An 18,941-nucleotide genomic window follows, 5' to 3' on the forward strand; every position below is an offset into this window, starting at 1 on the left:
GTCATCATCGAATGTCGTAAGAGCTTTGATTAAATGCCTCCTTTATTTATCATATGGTTCTGACTTGGTGTACAGGGAGAATACTGTAGGAATGGCCCATGTTCTGAATTCTGTCGCTGTACATTTCAAAAGTGCTGAACAAATAGTTATATTGACTACATCAGTCTTAACTCGCTCATTGTCTTAATTTAAATTACAGATTACCTCTTATCCGCTCATCATTCCCTTATGCCATAGTTTGTATAGCTCAATTGTCCTTAGAAACCACAGTTGTTTAAGCAAGTTAGCCATATCAGCTGTTTTTTTAAGGCAGTAAATGAGGCTGAATTAACTGTTTCGCTGCCAGACAAGGCTCCGCTGATAGCCAGGTGTAGCTGTGGTAAGGATTCACTCCATGGTGCTGAAAAGAAAGCTCTGCTGTTGGGACAGTTTTATGTAGGCCCTAACAGTTTGTTGGCACCGTTTGTCACCGTTATAGTGCAATTAATGTATTGTTTAGTGTTCTGTAGTGGCTTTGCTGGCATGCATCTAAAATAATCTGAGTTTTCCCCACCAAAATGTACATGCTAAAATTGCCACTGATGTTTTCCATCCGATTCTGCATCATCCGCTGCACACAGGTAGGCCATATGATCCTTCTTGCTCTGGATTCCAGAGAAGTGGGAATGTGACATATCCGGAGACGATATTGACTGCTATCATGAATGACTTTCAGCTCAAAATGCAGGTGTAAAACGTCGTTTGTTTCTGTATCTTGCGTTTTGAAAATGCATCACCGTTTATGGCTGTAATTACAGGCTACATTTGCGCAGCCATTGTGCGCGAGTGCATGTGCGGTGGTTGCAAGCTTTGAACCACTCCTTTTTGGGGCTTGTGGGTCAAAAGGTTTGAAAACTACCGAGCTAGCGAACAGATTGGGGATTTGCTGTACAGCTAAAGGATCAGGTGCAGCCCAACGGCAAATAAATTGTAGGGAGAGAGTATTGCTCAAGAATATGAACAAATTTGGCAACAATTGAGAGCATAGGTCTACAGGACTTTACTCTAAACTCGACCGGTTCTACTTATGACTGACTTCGAACTTGTGATTTGAGACTTGCCTGTGACTCGAATAATAGTGACGTGTCCCACCTCTGATTTTCGGTAACGCTAACCAATTTCCTAACCTTAACCTAATTATCCTAACATGCTACATTTATTCTCCTAACCTGCTGTGTAAATTCTAATTTGCCACGAAAAAAGGCGTGTTTTGTTCCGTACTCGCCTTTCCATTGAGGGATAAAGTGGTAGTTTCCTTGGAAACGGCTCGGGCTGCAGCAAAGGCTTGCGACAAAGACACAATTTGTATTTTTACTCCTGTCTGTAGGATATTCTTTCAGTTTCTCAGCTCATGCCCCATGCTTTTGTTTGATTTTGTCTGTGTGTTTATTTGTAATTTGTTTAACATGGAATGGTTATGTAGAATTTCTTGAAAATGAATAATTCAATTTATACAACCTTCCAGTGATTGGCATTGAAATGTAATGGTTCCACACAGTTCTGCCACAGGTTCTGCTGTCTCCAGCCATCACAGGCCACAGCGAAGCTTGACCGCCGAGGCTCGCGCAGCTCAGTCGCATGCAGCATGAGCTTGGTGTTGTTGCCACAGCAACCACTGAAGAGAAATCGGTGCAGGTCCTGATACTACGGAGCTCGCGCTACCGCATTGAGGGGGATGTAGCAGTCGGACACGGGCAGATGGGACCTCAATATCGACAGTGACTCACCGACAACGCGCGACATTAGATAACGAGGGAGGGAGAATGTGATGGCGATAAGCCTCAGGTACCTTGGACCTTGACGGGAAGACATTGTCACACGGTGTGCCAGGTTGTCCTACACTTGCGGATCAAGGGTGAGTGCACCTAACTGCGGCGAAATGTGATTGCTGGATTAGTCTGAATCTAAATTGGGCTTGTTGCGACTGGGCTATATTCAATCGCAATGAGGCTATGAATTATACAATTGTCACACGGCTCACACCTATATGGTTTTGGCAAATACATAAAATTATATAAATATATTCGTACAATATTATTAGTCTATAAGCTAGTATACAGGAGAATAGATTGCATAATGTATTACATCTTCGGGATGTTGAATTCTAATGAGTTGGTTCTAAATACTACTCCAAAGCAACAGGGCTGACATTTGTTCTTGTTAGGAATTATAATACACACATTAATGCAGCACAACAGGCTAATAGAAACAACAACAGCTGTAAACATGTTTTTGCTGAAATAAATATCTAGCCTATCACAATAGGTTCTAGGCTAGAATGATATTGTGCAGTTTAATTGCCTAAACTAAATATGGAGTCCATTTTAAAAGGCGTTTTTGAAATCGCCTGTAGTGATAAAACATTTGCAACAGGAGTTCCAGAGGCTTGCTGCTGATCAAAACGGCATGGGTGTTTGACCCCCACTTTATTAGAATAAGCTATTGTTTTAAATACTCATAAGCCTTCAATTGGACATATGTGTTTTTACTCACAAAGTAGTAATTTCATTAGTGCCAAAATAGTGTTAACATGGTAAATATAAACAGCTCAATGTCTTGACTTTGAGAAACGTCAAAAGATATTTATAATTTAAAAATGACATAAGACAGGGTTGAATAATGAATCCCCAAGAACTAGTATAATCTAAAAAAAATGTATGTGTCATTATTTGACTTGGCCATTTTTACCCCAAAAATAAAAAGAAAAAAAATGAAATGATAGTCGGAGAAGAAGAATTGACTGAATTATTGATTTTTTATTGTAGATACTCTATATATAACTATTTAAAAATGTGATTTGATTAATGTTCCAAAATGAATACAGGTCCTTCAGTACAGGTCTCAAAATGCCTGGCAACAACATGCATCTAAAACAATGTTGTTTTACTGCATGTCTTATACTTTAAAAGCAACCATGCATTTGCTGTACGATAAGAAAAGAAACCTAATTGTACAGCTTTTAAAAAATAATGAGTGACTTCAGTCAGTCAGACCGGGAATGCAATGAGTGGAAACGTGTGGTTGACCACCACTATTCCCAGTTGCATTTCCTATCAACCTGTCTGATCACACCACATCAGAACAGAGTTGACTATTTGCTGTGTCTCATACCAGAAAGAAGAAGACACAATAGTGTCTGTCTCATAAAGTATGGATTGTTTCTCTATATTTTTACATTCAAGTGAATTGTTCTTATATTTCAGTACCAAAAGTATAGTTTCCAGGTTCAAAGTGAATTAGGAAGGAAGGTTAGAATTGGGCTACCAAAATGCTATATTTTTTACATTCAAAGTGAATTAGCTTCATCGTATTATACAGTACCAAAAAAAATATATCTCAGGTTGAATTACCAAAATGCTACTATTTTGAATATATTCAGGTTCAAAGTGAATTAGCTTCATCGTATTATTACCAAAATGCTACTATTTTGAATATACAGTACCAAAATGCTACTATTTTGAATATATCTCAGGTTCAAAGTGAATTAGCTTCATCGTATTATACAGTACCAAAATGCTACTATTTTGAATATATCTCAGGTTCAAAGTGAATTAGCTTCATCGTATTATACAGTACCAAAATGCTACTATTTTGAATATATCTCAGGTTCAAAGTGAATTAGCTTCATCGTATTATACAGTACCAAAATGCTACTATTTTGAATATATCTCAGGTTCAAAGTGAATTAGCTTCATCGTATTATACAGTACCAAAATGCTACTATTTTGAATATATCTCAGGTTCAAAGTGAATTATTCAGTGTACAGCAGTTTCTTTTACTTCTTCATATCATCTTGTCAGGTATGTGGACTGTTCCCTGCAGCAAATATAACGTCAACACTGATTGTTTGTTTGTGTTTGTTTACACTATTCTGCTTTGTTTTATAGTTGATTTAGGATTTAAGGCCTGTAATGCAATTGGTGTTTTCTTGTAATGGCGATAGCCCCAGTAATGGCTAAGTGCCTTGAGCAAGGCACTTAACCATAAAATTGCTCTCCATTCAGGGGCGCTGTACCGCAACTGACCCTGTGTGTTTGTCTGGAAGTGTTGGGAAATTTGCCTGACGACTCAAACTGAATTATTCCGCTGGTCTATGTTCGCTACATACTTCAGTCTGAGACTGCCGTGAGGTGTTGTACAAAACAAAGTGATCAGCCATTTGATCGTCTCTAATCAATCAGAATGTCAAAGCCAATGACACATTTTCTAAACACTGCTTTACCCACTTGTGTTCTGGCTCTGGCCCGAACCCATCTGTTTCTGGGACCAATCCGAACAGTTAGAATGTGTTTGTGTTCTAGAAATTGTCGGGCAGGTACTCACGTTCAGACTCACTGCGGAGAAGAAACTAACGTCCGTGGGCGTGGTGTATCATTTGGCCGGAGCCAAATTGGGAATTGGGAAATAGGCAAAAGACGAATGGCCATTATAACCAAATGGACAATAACATTTCTATTATATTATTTTATATTCTATTCAGTTACTTTTCTACATTGTGGAACAGCCAGGCACAAGGGATGTGTAAACATAAACAATATTTGAATGTTACCTGTTTTTTTTAAAAGAACATCTGTACAATTTTGTTTCTGAATGAAAATATATTGTATAAAAAAGCAATAATTCACTATATAAATGATAGCATTTGTTTGCGGATGTAGCATGTAGGGAGCCATGGTATTGGCACAGTGATGTGTGTCAGTGTTTGTGCCTGCCATAGAAAAGGGGCCACAGATGTTTGCCTGTTGATCTGACATCATGCTGTCTTCTTAACAGGTATCTTACCTCCGACCTAGCAGGCCACACCAGCAGCCACAGGCAAGGCTTGATGGCATGTAGATTTCCTAGAAAACAATGCCCAAAGCTACATAATCCCTTTTGGAAATAAAATATATTGAATATATGTATTTTAATAATTTCAAATCACTCAATTTATTTTCTAAAATATACAGTGTAGTATATTGATAATATATTTGTGTGCAATATATCTCATGTCATAATATATTGGAAAAATATACAACTATTTGCCACATTCAGATATTGTAATATACAATACAATGACAACATTGTAGGGCAGTGGGGCAAAAAAGTATTTAGTCAGCCACCAATTGTGCAAGTTCTCCCACTTAAAAAGATGAGAGAGGCCTGTAATTTTCATCATAGGTACACTTCAACTATGACAGACAAAATGAGAGAAAAAAATCCAGAAAATCACATTGTAGGATTGTTAATGAATTTATTTGCAAATTATGGTGGAAAATAAGTATTTGGTCAATAACAAAAGTTTATCTCAATACTTTGTTATACACCCTTTGTTGGCAATGACAGAGGTCAAACGTTTTCTGTAAGTCTTCACAAGGTTTTCACACACTGTTGCTGGTATTTTGGCCATGCTGAAAGACCCAGCCACGTTTCATCTTCAATGCCCTTGCTGATGGAAGGAGGTTTTCACTCAAAATCTCACGATACATGGCCCCATTCATTCTTTCCTTTACACGGATCAGTCGTCCTGGACCCTTTGCAGAAAAACAGCCCCAAAGCATGATGTTTCCACCCCCATGCTTCACAGTAGGTATGGTGTTCTTTGGATGCAACTCAGCATTCTTTGTCCTTCAAACACAACGAGTTGAGTTTTTACCAAAAAGTTATATTTTGGTTTCATCTGACCATATGACATTCTCCCAATCTTCTTCTGGATCATCCAAATGCTCTCTAGCAAACTTCAGACGGGCCTGGACATGTACTGGCTTAAGCAGGGGGACACGTCTGGCACTGCAGGATTTGAGTCCCTGGCGGCGTAGTGTGTTACTGATGGTAGGCTTTGTTACTTTGGTCCCAGCTCTCTGCAGGTCATTCACTAGGTCCCCCCGTGTGGTTCTGTGATTTTTGCTCACCGTTCTTGTGATCATTTTGACCCCACGGGGTGAGATCTTGCGTGGAGCCCCAGATCGAGGGAGATTATCAGTGGTCTTGTATGTCTTCCATTTCCTAATAATTGCTCCCACAGTTGATTTTTTCAAACCAAGCTGCTTACCTATTGCAGATTCAGTCTTCTCAGCCTGGTGCAGGTCTACAATTTTGTTTCTGGTGTCCTTCGACAGCTCTTTGGTCTTGGCCATAGTGGGGTTTGGAGTGTGACTGTTTGAGGTTTATTATTTATTTTACATTTATTTCACCATTATTTAACTAGGCAAGTCAGTTAAGAACAAATTCTTATTTACAATGACGGCCTAACCCGGATGACGCTGGGCCAATTGTGCTCTGCCCTACGGGGCTCCAAATCACATCCGGTTGTGATACAGCCTGGAATCGAACCAGGGTGTCTGTTGTGATGCCTCTAGCACTGAGATGCAGTGCCTTAGACCACTGCTCCTCAAGGGAGCTCATATGTAGGCATACAAGTGTGAAATGTTCTAGATAATTATTTGCCGTTTCTTTGTCCACTATAAAAGGCAAGAATAGACTAGCAATAAAAGCAATACTGCTTGCCAAGTTGACATTCAATTATAGGGCCAGTCCGCAGTTGAAACAATAACAAACCGTCATTTGAGGGATGGGCCTGGAAAAATGTAACCACTCTCAAATTAATAGACTATGGATGGAAGGACTGACAATTCATGACAATTATCTTTTTAACCATGTTATGAGGCTACAGTGTTTGTTTACATTTACAATGTTTACACCCATTGGAGTAAAACAAGCTTATGTTTTGGGTTATGATGGGGTGTGCCAGTTGAACTTAAGCTCATGAGGCATTTATAAGTTATATTCTTCAAGAATCAAATTGATTTAAGTCCAAACATTTATGTAGCAACTTCAGATGTCCCCTTTAAGGAAATGGTAGGCGATATATACTGAACCAAAATATAAACACAACAATTTCAAAGATTTTGCTGAGTTACAGTTTATATACGTAAATCAGTCAATTTATATAAATAAATTAGGCCTTAATCTATGAAGCCGGTTGGACATACTGCCAAATTCTCTAAAAGGATGTTAGAGGCAGCTAATGGTAGAGAAATTAACATTAAATTCTCTGGCAACAGCTCTGGTGGACATTCCTGCAGTCAGCATGCCAATTGCATGCTCCCTCAACTTTAGACATCTGTGGCATTGTGTTGTGTGACAAAACTGCACATTTTAAAGTGGCCTTTTATTGTCCCCAGCACAAGGTGCACCTGTGTAATGATTATGCTGTTTAATCAGCTTCTTTATATGCCACACCTGTCAGGTGGATGGATTATCTTGACAAAGGATAACATTTGAGAGAAATAAGATTTTTGTGCGTATGGAACATTTCTGGGATCTTTTATTTTAGCTCATAAAAAATGGGATTAGGACATTTTATGTTTTGTTACTGAGAGCCATGAAATGACACAGTTGACTATTGTCTTCCTCATAATTCTACCTCTGGTGAAGAGTGATGCCTCCTCCACCTGTCTAGAACCCACCCTGGATGTATTGTCAGCTAATTAGACAAGGAAACACTATGTATTTCCACTGGGCACACACTGGTTGAATCAACGTTGTTCAGTGAAATGACGTGGAATAGACGCTGAGGTGACGTCTGTGGCCAGAGGTGTCTGCAAGCGTGTTAATGCCTTTGCAAATGATCAAACTGACACCAAATGGAAGTTGTTAAAAGCCACGAGAAGAGCTCGATTGTCTACTGGGCTCAGGTCAATGGGAATCGCCAGTAGTCTATTTTCTCTGTGTTCCTCAAACAGCTGTATCAGTCTCTGTGTGGTAACATGAGAGTCACGGTTCCTACAGCGTTGCCGTTTGTCACTCAGTTCGCTCGGTTTCCCAAAGAGCTCTGGTAGGATACAATAGTATCTTAGGGAGACTCAGTTTCAGTGGCCTAGAGGATTTGTTTTGACAAAAAAAAAAAAATACACATAGCTTAGTCTTAGTGCATATACCTATAATCTTAGTCCTAAATGCATTTTTGTTACCCTAGTTCCCGCAAGTTATTTCCAAATATTAGCTTCAGAGGGACCAAGCTATATTTAGCTCATGCACACAAGCTTTTTCGAAATGAGGGCAACTTCATTTTGTGCTCATTAACTAACCAAAGACACACACTCGCTTCATCAAAGTGATAAAATACAGCTTCATCAGAGGGATAAAATACAGCTTCATCAGAGGGATAAAATACAGCTTCATCAGAGGGATAAAATACAGCTTCATCAGAGGGATAAAATACAGCTTCATCAGAGGGATAAAATACAGCTTCGTCAGAGGGATAAAATACAGCTTCATCAGAGGGATAAAATACAGCTTCATCAGAGGGATAAAATACAGCTTCGTCAGAGGGATAAAATACAGCTTCATCAGAGGGATAAAATACAGCTTCATCAGAGGGATAAAATACAGCTTTGTCAGAGGGATAAAATACAGCTTCATCAGAGAGATAAAATACAGCTTCGTCAGAGGGATAAAATACAGCTTCATCAGAGGGATAAAATACAGCTTCATCAGAGGGATAAAATACAGCTTCATCAGAGGGATAAAATACAGCTTCTTCAGAGGGATAAAATACAGCTTCATCAGAGGGATCATCAAAGTGATAAAATACAGCTTCGTCAGAGGGATAAAATACAGCTTCGTCAGAGGGATAAAATACAGCTTCATCAGAGGGATAAAATACAGCTTCATCAGAGGGATAAAATACAGCTTCATCAGAGGGATAAAATACAGCTTCATCAGAGGGATAAAATACAGCTTCATCAGAGGGATAAAATACAGCTTCATCAGAGGGATAAAATACAGCTTCATCAAAGTGATAAAATACAGCTTCGTCAGAGGGATAAAATACAGCTTCATCAGAGGGATAAAATACAGCTTCATCAGAGGGATAAAATACAGCTTCATCAGAGGGATAAAATACAGGGCTTCATCTTCATCAGAGGGATAAAATACAGCTTCATCAGAGGGATAAAATACAGCTTCATCAGAGGGATAAAATACAGCTTCATCAGAGGGATAAAATACAGCTTCATCAGAGGGATAAAATACAGCTTCATCAGAGGGATAAAATACAGCTTCATCAGAGGGATAAAATACAGCTTCATCAGAGGGATAAAATAGTGATAAATATGTCCGGGCGTTTTACAGTGTCCCTTCAGGATGTGTAGCCGGTAATTGCATTTTTTTTTTTTTTTTGCAGACCAAGAGGACAACAGTGCTGCTTCTAGTGCCTCCTTGTCCTTAGAATAAACATCTATTAAAATAAACATATATTCCTTGGCCCTAGCATAAACATCTATTCAAATAAACATCTGTTCCTTGGCCCTAGCAGAAACATCTATTCAAATAAACATCTGTTCCTTGGCCCTAACATAAACATCTATTCAAATAAACATCTGTTCCTTGGCGCTAGCAGAAACATCTATTCAAATAAACATATATTCCTTGGCCCTAGCATAAACATCTATTCAAATAAACATCTGTTCCTTGGCCCTAGCAGAAACATCTATTCAAATAAACATCTATTCCTTGGCCCTAGAATAAACATCTATTCAAAGAAACATTTCCTATTGTTTATGCAACCTTGTGTTCTTCTTCCCATCCCCAGATCCCTTAGAGACAACCTGCCACCCAATGTCATCGTCATTATCTGTAAGCTATATCTGTCTCTTCGCTCTCCTCTTTTTCAGTCTCTCTATTCCATCAGCATAAAGAGAGGGCTCCCCTCCAACCTCCCTATCGCCCTGCTGTCTTAGAAGGAAAAAAAGGAGGCATTATATAAAACAACTTGTGTATCCCACCCAGCTCTACAGGTGGGATATTTATAGGCACAGTTCAGATTCTAACAACCTGTGCACAGGAGAAAAAAGGGAGGAGGAAAGATGGAAGGAAGGAAGGAAGTGTTACATAATGACAGAACAAGCGGTGAGAGAAATCAGATCTGTGCACTTGTAGTGTGCTGTGCTGCTCCTTCACTCTCCACAACTCTCTCCCACTGACATTCTGGTGTGTGACTCATCATCTTAGTAAACACACACAGAGAGAGCGAGGGAGAGAGAGCGAGCGAAAGGAGAGAGACCATACATATGTGCTACAACTTGTTGGCTGACTATTTCGATAGAAGGAAAATTATTTAATGCATTTTAATGCCTGATAAAAAAAATAAGGTACAGTTGAAGTCAGAAGTTTACATACACCTCAGCCAAATACATTGAAACTCCATTTTTCACAATTCCTGACATTTAATCCTAGTAAAAATTTCCTGTCTTAGGTCAGTTAGGATCACCAATTGATTTTAAGAATGTGAAATGTCAGAATAATAGTAGAATAGTAGAGAGAATGATTTATTTCAGCTTTTATTTCTTTCATCACATTCCCATTGGGTCAGAAGTTTACATACACTCAATTAGTATTTGGTAGCATTATCTTTAAATTGTCTAACTTGGGTCAAATGTTTCAGGTGACCTTCCACAAGCTTCCAACAATAAGTTGGGTGAATTTTGGCCCATTCCTCCTGACAGAGCTGGTGTAACTGAGTCAGGTTTGTAGGCCTCCTTGCTCGCACACGCTTTTTCAGTTCTGCTCACAAATGTTCTATAGGATTGAGGTCAGGGCTTTGTGATGGCCATTCCAATACCTTGACTTTGTTGTCCTTAAGCCATTTTGCCACAACTTTGGAAGTATGTTTGAGGTCATTGTCCATTTGGAAGACCCATTTGCGACCAAGCTTTAACTTCCTGACTGATGTCTTGAGATGTTGCTTCAATATATCCACATAATTTTCCTCCCTCATGATGCCATCTATTTTGTGAAGTGCACCAGTTCCTCCTGCAGCAAAGCACCCCCACAACATGATGCTGCCACCCCCGTGCTTCACGGTTGGGATGGTGTTCTTCAGCTTGCAAGCATCCCCCTTTTTCCTCCAAACATATCAATGGTCATTATGGCCAAACAGTTCTATTTTTGTTTCATCAGACCAGAGGTCATTTCTCCAAAAAGTATGATCTTTGTCCCCATGTGCAGTTGCAAACCGTAGTCTGGCTTTTTTATGGCGGTTTTGGAGCAGTGGCTTCTTCCTTGTTGAGCGGCCTTTCAGGTTATGTCAATATAGGACTCATTTTACTGTGGATATATACTTTTGTACCTGTTTCCTCCAGCATCTTCACAAGGTCCTTTGCTGTTGTTCTGGGATTGATTTGCACTTTTCGCACCAAAGTACGTTCATCTCTAGGAGACAGAACGCGTTTCCTTCCTGAGCGGTATGACGGCTGCGTGGTCCCATGGTGTTTATACTTGCGTACTATTGTTTGTACAGATGAACGTGGTACCTTCAGGCTTTTGGAATTGCTCCCAAAGATGAACCAGACTTGTCGAGGTCTATAATTTTGATTTGTTTTGATTTTCCCATGATGTTGTCGTGTCTTTGGCATCATTAACCTGAAGATGAACCTTTATCAAAAATTCTCTGTAATTATTATTACGTGATTAATCTACTTAATCATGTAACTGTAATTAACTAGGAAGTCGGGGCACCAAGGAAAATATTCAGATTACAAAGTTATAATTTTCCTAATATAACTTTCAGATCTTTTAATATCTGATAATTTAGTCTTCTGATTAATGAATTCTTAATTCCCTCACGTTAGTCTCATTCCAAACGTTGTAAATTGTTGGTTATCTGCACAAACCCAGTCTTCACTATGAGTCATCCATACATCAATTGTCTGAAAATAATTTATTTACTAACTAAGTACTCACAGAAATGCATAACAAACAAACAAGATATGGTTACAAAGAAATGATCGGGGTATGTTCCCTAGTGGGCTAAACCGGTATGGCGGCTTGTTAGACAGAGTGATAATTATAACAATTTAAATGCTAATCCTTTGCACATGAACGCCTACTCATTCGGGAACAATTGCAATCAATATATATATATTTACGCTCAGTGTGTCGTCGGGATCTCTGTTGAAAAGTTTGTTTCTGTTGGAGAGTCTGTCCGCCCGCTCTCTCTCTCTCTCTGTCGTGGTTAGAATTCAGAGTGACATTCATTCTTGTCGTTATAGAATAGATGTTTCGGCGGTTGTCGGTCTTCGCGTTCAATGTTACCGAATTCCTAGCTGCAGACTAGTAATTAATATCAAAGACTTGTTCTTATTCTGTCGGTATCGATAGTCTAAAAGTTTAACCACGTGGTATGGTTAAAAGATTCAGCCATTTACTCAAACCTTAGCCCTCTCGTTATCGAGGTAAGCTGGTCTGCAACCTTTGTCCTCTCGTAATTGAGAGAAACATGGTCTGTTGAGAAATTCTCAAGATGGGGGTTTTATTCGGAAGAGCAGAAAGGGGCCTGTCCCAGGACGCCAGACCATAACTGTGCTCATGGGCGGACCTCTGATTTAGTTCAACTCCAAAGGGAATTGGAGTTTCCTTCATTAAACAGTCCAAAATCACATTACACAATTTCACAAACAGTATAATCCTCACTCATTCATTTTATACAACAATTAGATGTAAGCCTCATATCTGAGGCTATTGAATAAACAGCGTTATGGTAATGTGGCCGTATTGCTCCCATGAGTTTCACAAAATTGTACCAAACGGACCAGTTCGTAGCTGGATTCTTCACCGATCTTTTATACCTTCTCCAGAACATAAATGTTGTTCGGACCTCAAGTTCTGTGAGGTGGAAGAAATTCCTTTGTTCTCTCTATGAAAACTCACTCTCTCTCTATACTGTGGCCATGAGGAGATAATCTCCTCCAGGAATTTACGACCTGAGGTCGCAGCAGCCTGAGTGTAGGAGACAGAGAGAGGGGGATGGTGCTTGCTGTACCCAAAGAGGGTAACGTCATGACAATGTCAAGCAAAGAGGCACTGAGTTTGAAGGTAGGCTTTGAAATAGATCCACAGGTACACCTCCAATTGACTCAAATTATGTCAATTAGCCTATCAGAAGCTTCTAAAGCCATGACATCATTTTCTGGAATTTTCCAAGCTGTTTAAAGGCACAGTCAACTTAGTGTAACCTCTGACCCACTGGAATTGTGATACAGTGAATTATAAGTGAAATAATCTGTCTGTAAACATTTGTTGAAAAATTTACTTGTGTCATGCACAAAGTAGATGTCCTACCGACTTGCCAAAACTATAGTTTGTTAACAAGAAATTTGTGGGTGGGTGGTTGAAAAATGAGTTTTAATGACTCCAACCTAAGTGTATGTAAACTTCCGACTTCAACTGTATGTAAAGGAGGGTCCCATAACACAATAGTGGTTTACAGTGCCACATGTCATAGGGCTTCCATCCATCCCTTTGCATACCCAACCCCCGTGATGCACAACTTCTCAGTACTGTGGATTGTATTAAAGAGAGAGGTGTGTGTGTGTGGAGGGTGGATTGATGCCCGTGACAGAAAGGAGGTGATGAACGGTGACGAGGTAAATTAACAGAGGGGAGGGAGGAGAAAGGCAAGTTAAAGGGGGCTATAGACCCCTTTCTGCGTTTACAAACATTGGCGCATGAGGGCAATGCGCGCAAGTTGGTGACAGAACAAGGGGGAGTTATTATAGAACGCCAGCAAAAAAAGCCTCTATTTACATGTTGCTTATGAGTGCATTTCACATTACTTTTGGATTATAATTGGATTTTAAGTCTCGTATGAATGTCCTTGCTTAATATAATGTTTGTCATCATCACAAATCAACTGCATAATACTAAAACCTTTCAACCAGTAAAATGGCTCTTTGGCTAGCTTTTTGCTATATCAATGAGCGTTAGCATTCCAGCTAACAACTGCTGCATCCAAAACAGTTATTTTGCAAAGATCACAACCAAATATAATCTTAACGACTGTTCAAGCAAGAATCAAAATATCATTGCAAGCGTATGAGAACCCCAAAATGTCATTTTGTTTAGAAGTAATAAAAAATTACATCTAGGCTATGTTGAATGGGCACAGATGGAGATGGCTTTCTTACTACCGCCATGAGTCGCGCGCATCTGAGCGTGATGTCAGTGTGTCGTGTACTGAAATAGGATCTATTACTGGGGACATTGAGGATCACCACAGTACCTATTATGGATGATGAATCATGATAAGCCCATTAAAGGTTGCAACTGGAATGACATTGGATGACCATAAATAAAGCATGAGATGAACACTCTCTTCTGATGAAGGATATAGCTCTGGGATGTAGGCTATATGATAGTGATGAAGGATGTGGCTCTGGGATGTAGGCTATATGATAGTGATGAAGGATGTGGCTCTGGGATGTAGGCTATATGATAGTGATAAAGGATGTAGCTCTGGGATGTAGGCTATATGATAGTTATGAAGGGTGTGGCTCTGGGATGTAGGCTATATGATAGTGATGAAGGATGTGGCTCTGGGATGTAGGCTATATGATAGTGATGAAGGATGTAGCTCTGGGGTGTAGACTATATGATAGTGATGAAGGATGTGGCTCTGGGATGTAGGCTATATGATAGTGATAAAGGATGTAGCTCTGGGGTGTAGACTATATGATAGTGATGACGGATGTGGCTCTGGGATGTAGGCTATATGATAGTGATGAAGGATGTAGCTCTGGGGTGTAGACTATATGATAGTGATGAAGGATGTGGCTCTGTGATGTAGGCTATATGATAGTTATGAAGGATGTGGCTCTGGGATGTAGACTATATGATAGTGATGAAGGATGTAGCTCTGGGATGTAGGCTATATGATAGTGATGAAGGATGTAGCTCTGGGATGTAGGCAATATGATAGTGATGAAGGATGTGGCTCTGGGGTGTAGACTATATGATAGTGATGAAGGATGTGGCTCTGGGGTGTAGGCTATATGATAGTGATGAAGGATGTGGCTCTGGGATGTAGGCTATATGATAGTGATAAAGGATGTAGCTCTGGGATGTAGACTATATGATAGTGATGAAGGATGTAGCTCTGGGATGTAGGCTATATGATAGTGATGAAGGATGTAGCTCTGGGATGTAGGCTATATGATAGTGATGAAGGATGTGGCTCTGGGGTGTAGGCTATATGATAGTGATGAAGGATGTGGCTCTGGGATGTAGGCTATATGATAGTGATAAAGGATGTAGCTCTGGGATGTAGACTATATGATAGTGATGAAGGATGTAGCTCTGGGATGTAGGCTATATGATAGTGATGAAGGATGTAGCTCTGGGATGTAGACTCTGATGGGATGTAGCTCTGGGGCTATATGATAGTGATGAAGGATGTAGCTCTGGGATGTAGGCTATATGATAGTGATGAAGGATGTAGCTCTGGGATGTAGGCTATATGATAGTGATGAAGGATGTGGCTCTGGGATGTAGGCTATATGATAGTGATGAAGGATGTGGCTCTGGGATGTAAGCTATATGATAGTGATGAAGGATGTGGCTCTGGGATGTAGGCTATATGATAGTGATGAAGGATGTAGCTCTGGGATGTAGGCTATATGACAGTGATGAAGGATGTGTGGATACAATTCTTGGATAAAGACAATAGGCTGATATTGAAGAAATGCATAGACCCAAATTCATTGAATTAAGTATTGGTAAACTGGTGTTGACATTACCAACATTTTGACAATAACCTGACACCTTGTCCGTTCATGCACTCTGAAATGAAAAATAGAATCCGGTCAAAGTTGATCATCTGTCGTAACTAGTGCATATTTTTTTTAAGGAGTGGAGCAGTCCCAAACGGAAATAGCAGTAGGCTGGATTCAAACCCATGCAGCGTACTGTATATGCAGCGGCTTAGCCTGCAAGACAATCAAAAGGCGGTGTGCAGGTTTTAGATATATTTTGGATTTCCAATGTTCCCTGACATATATTCCCTTGTGTTCTTTCCACAGAGGAGGGACCATGTTGCTGTACCAAGGTCCTGGGAATACCTATACTGGGAATACCACTGCCCCTCTCTAGCTGGATCATCTGACACCAACTCCCCCAAGATTTCCTGACGGATATAATCCAATTCATCCTTCCATATTTTGGATATTCGAAGCAATAGTGGCATTGGCACATGTAAACATGGTTCCCGCCTTCTATACACTTGTGTATTTTTTTCTGTTTACACATTTTACACATAACAGGGATTTTCAAAACCGGAATGTTCTCTCATTAAATTGTTCAAATGTTTTTGTCATTGGAAACTCATCTGGAGAGGAACATCTCTGATCCGAGGTGTGCATGCGCTACGTTTTGGTAGCGACCAGTCATACAGCATTGTTGAAGATGTAAAGCTGTCTAACCTCAGTCCTATGCCCTCAAATGCTAATTTAGCACCATACATTGTTCTGAAAGTAAAGCCATACTCAGCATGCATACTCAACTGTGAATACGAACTCTATTATTCAGGGTGTTCAGGATCAACCATGAACATATATCAGAGCATGATTGTTACCTGTGCAATGTAGGTGTGAATGTATTTTTACTATGAAAAGGTGTAAAAAAGTATGAGCCATCATATCAGTGTCTTAAATCATAATTTGGATTCCACTTCTTGTGCACGTCAACGTGGACAATACCAATTAATAACATTCACTGTATCTTCATACAAATCTTTTACAGAAATCGTACAAATCTTGGGACAAAACTTTACCGGAGAGACCGCAGCTGTTGTTGAAAGTGCAGGGTGTCTCAGTGCAGGGTGTCTCTAGAACACGGCACTGCTGCACTAGTGCCTACATTTCTGGCTAGCTGGGCATCCCTCCCTCCCTTCTCTCTCTCTCTCTCTTACAATGAGCCAGAAGTTGGAGAAGTTGACCTTGGAGACGGACCAGCCTCTGGTCTACACCGTGGAGGAGCTGGAGTGTAAGATTTGCTACAACCGTTATGACACTCGTACCCGCAAGCCCAAGGTGTTGGGCTGCCTCCACCGCGTCTGCGCCAAATGCCTGAAGAAGATCGTGGAGAACTCGTCCCCCAGCATCGTCAGCTGCCCCTTTTGCCGCCACGAGACGCACGTGTCCGACGATGACATCTGGCTGCTGCAGGACGACAGCAACATCCTGGCCATCCTCACCTACCAGGACCACGCCAGGAAGAGTGGTGGTTCCATCACCCCGAGTGGGGAGGTGCTGCTCACTCCGGGCAGCCTGAGCGGGAGTGGAGGTGGAGAGGGTGGCTGTGGTGGTTCTGGGGGCGGCTGCGTCACAACCGGTGAGCAGTCACACAGCTCCTCCGACTGCCTGGTCATTACCATCATGGAGGTGCCGGGCGAGTCGCAGTCATCAGACTCCATGAGCATGCTCAATATGGTGCGCCTGTACCGGCCCGCCAGCCTGGCCTCGCTGCCCTGCCACCTGCCTGCGCAGAAGTGCGGCGCATGGACCTCTCGCACCTTCCCCAGCTTCCTTATCGGCGTCCTGTGTCTAGTCTACTTCTCATCGCTGCCGCTGGGCATCTATCTTCTGATGATCCAGCAGCTCACCCTGGGAATTATCCTGGTCAGCCTGGTGCCCTCCACCCTGGTTCTGTGTGTCTTCTACGGCTTCTGTCAATGCCTGTGCCATGAGATCATGCAGTCCATAGCGACATAGCCACGCCTCCGCTTAACTCCCCTCCCCCATCCTAATACCAATGTATTTCTATCAGTGGATGTGACATAGCAAGACCTGTAAAAGACAAAGCCAAATCACCAATGCAAATCTATACACCCTGTCCTTTTGTAAAATATCCCCCCACCCCTTCCTTTTACCTTCTTCAGATAATACCAGCACTAAAACATCCGAGTGACCACTTGGATTTGGATGTATGGCTTGACTATTCAAGACAACCTGTGAAAGGCCCACGGCCTGATGAATGGTTTTCTAATTACACAGCTCAACCTGCATCAGATTGCTGCCGTTTGTGTTCATGCAGCTCACCGGAATGGGCTTCAGTTATTACTGTGATGATCACCAAACTGTATTGTTCAAAAATAATATGATCCTCTCAGTGTTAACTGTACTGTGGTAGAATACCCATCTGCTCGACCTATGGGCAACAGACTATGAAAACCCATAGTTTTAAGGATGTATTCAGACACTCAGCATAGTCACCATGTATACGCCATGTTCCTAGTTGCCTTTTAAAGGCATGTCTGTTTGTGCCCCTGCAGTAACTTAACGTTGTAAAACCTGTCTGTGTCATTGCATTGGGAACGGACAAACCGCCTAAACTGTTACTAGATATTTCAATAAAAGACTCAAGACACTTTTGTGATCTTTGCCATTCTTTTTTTTTTTTCCCCATAACCCACATTTCCTGGGCAACTGATTCCAATTTGCACTATTAATTGGATACAATCACATTCCTTGTACTTAAAAATGAAGATGGAATAAGTTATGTAAAAATGCAAAACATGCAAGTTATCATATAGGAAGACGACACACAGCTACATAAGAAGCTTCATGAACACTACCCACAAGGGACTGGAGAAATCAATGTATTATGCACAGTAGTCGTTTATGCTGAAGAATTACCCGCAGTGAAAAGTGTACCATTTTGTGATGTGTGAATCAGTCGGTTCCAGCCCCACAGACCCATTCTGCTAAAATGCTGACGTTTTGCTAACTCGAACTAATTTTAGTGTTGTTGCTCCGGAGACCTGGCACATGGGAGCACCCCCATGGCGTCGAAGGACCTCAGCTCCTAAAAGCTTCTTGTTAGCTATTACAGGAGAGCAACTCAAAGGAATATCTGGCTGGCACAATCAAATGCTACTAATTATAAGAAACCTTACCTAGCACTAGAACTTAGAAATAGCATTAATCAACCACAATATGAATATGATAGAACCACACAATTTGTGCAGAACCTGTGTCTAATGGTAACACTCCCAGTCTATTAGATCATGTCCACCATTTTTTTTTTTTTGCCTTTATTTAGGCAAGTCAGTTAAGAACAAATTCTTATTTATAATGACAGCCTACAC

General features: G+C 40.7%; 1 protein-coding gene across 1 annotated transcript; it reads left to right on the forward strand.

The window, feature by feature from the left end:
* The first annotated feature begins 1,557 nt into the window (after positions 1 to 1,557).
* Positions 1,558 to 18,220, forward strand: LOC115144135 (E3 ubiquitin-protein ligase RNF182). The gene is made up of 2 exons (XM_029684903.2): positions 1,558 to 1,894; positions 15,877 to 18,220. The coding sequence occupies exon 2, from the start codon at positions 16,765 to 16,767 to the stop codon at positions 17,563 to 17,565; it is 801 nt and encodes a 266-aa protein (XP_029540763.1). The 5' UTR covers positions 1,558 to 1,894; positions 15,877 to 16,764; the 3' UTR covers positions 17,566 to 18,220.
* Positions 18,221 to 18,941: the final 721 nt, after the last annotated feature.

This window comes from Oncorhynchus nerka, linkage group LG2, assembly GCF_034236695.1.
Source record: "Oncorhynchus nerka isolate Pitt River linkage group LG2, Oner_Uvic_2.0, whole genome shotgun sequence".
NCBI classification, from domain to species: domain Eukaryota; kingdom Metazoa; phylum Chordata; class Actinopteri; order Salmoniformes; family Salmonidae; genus Oncorhynchus; species Oncorhynchus nerka.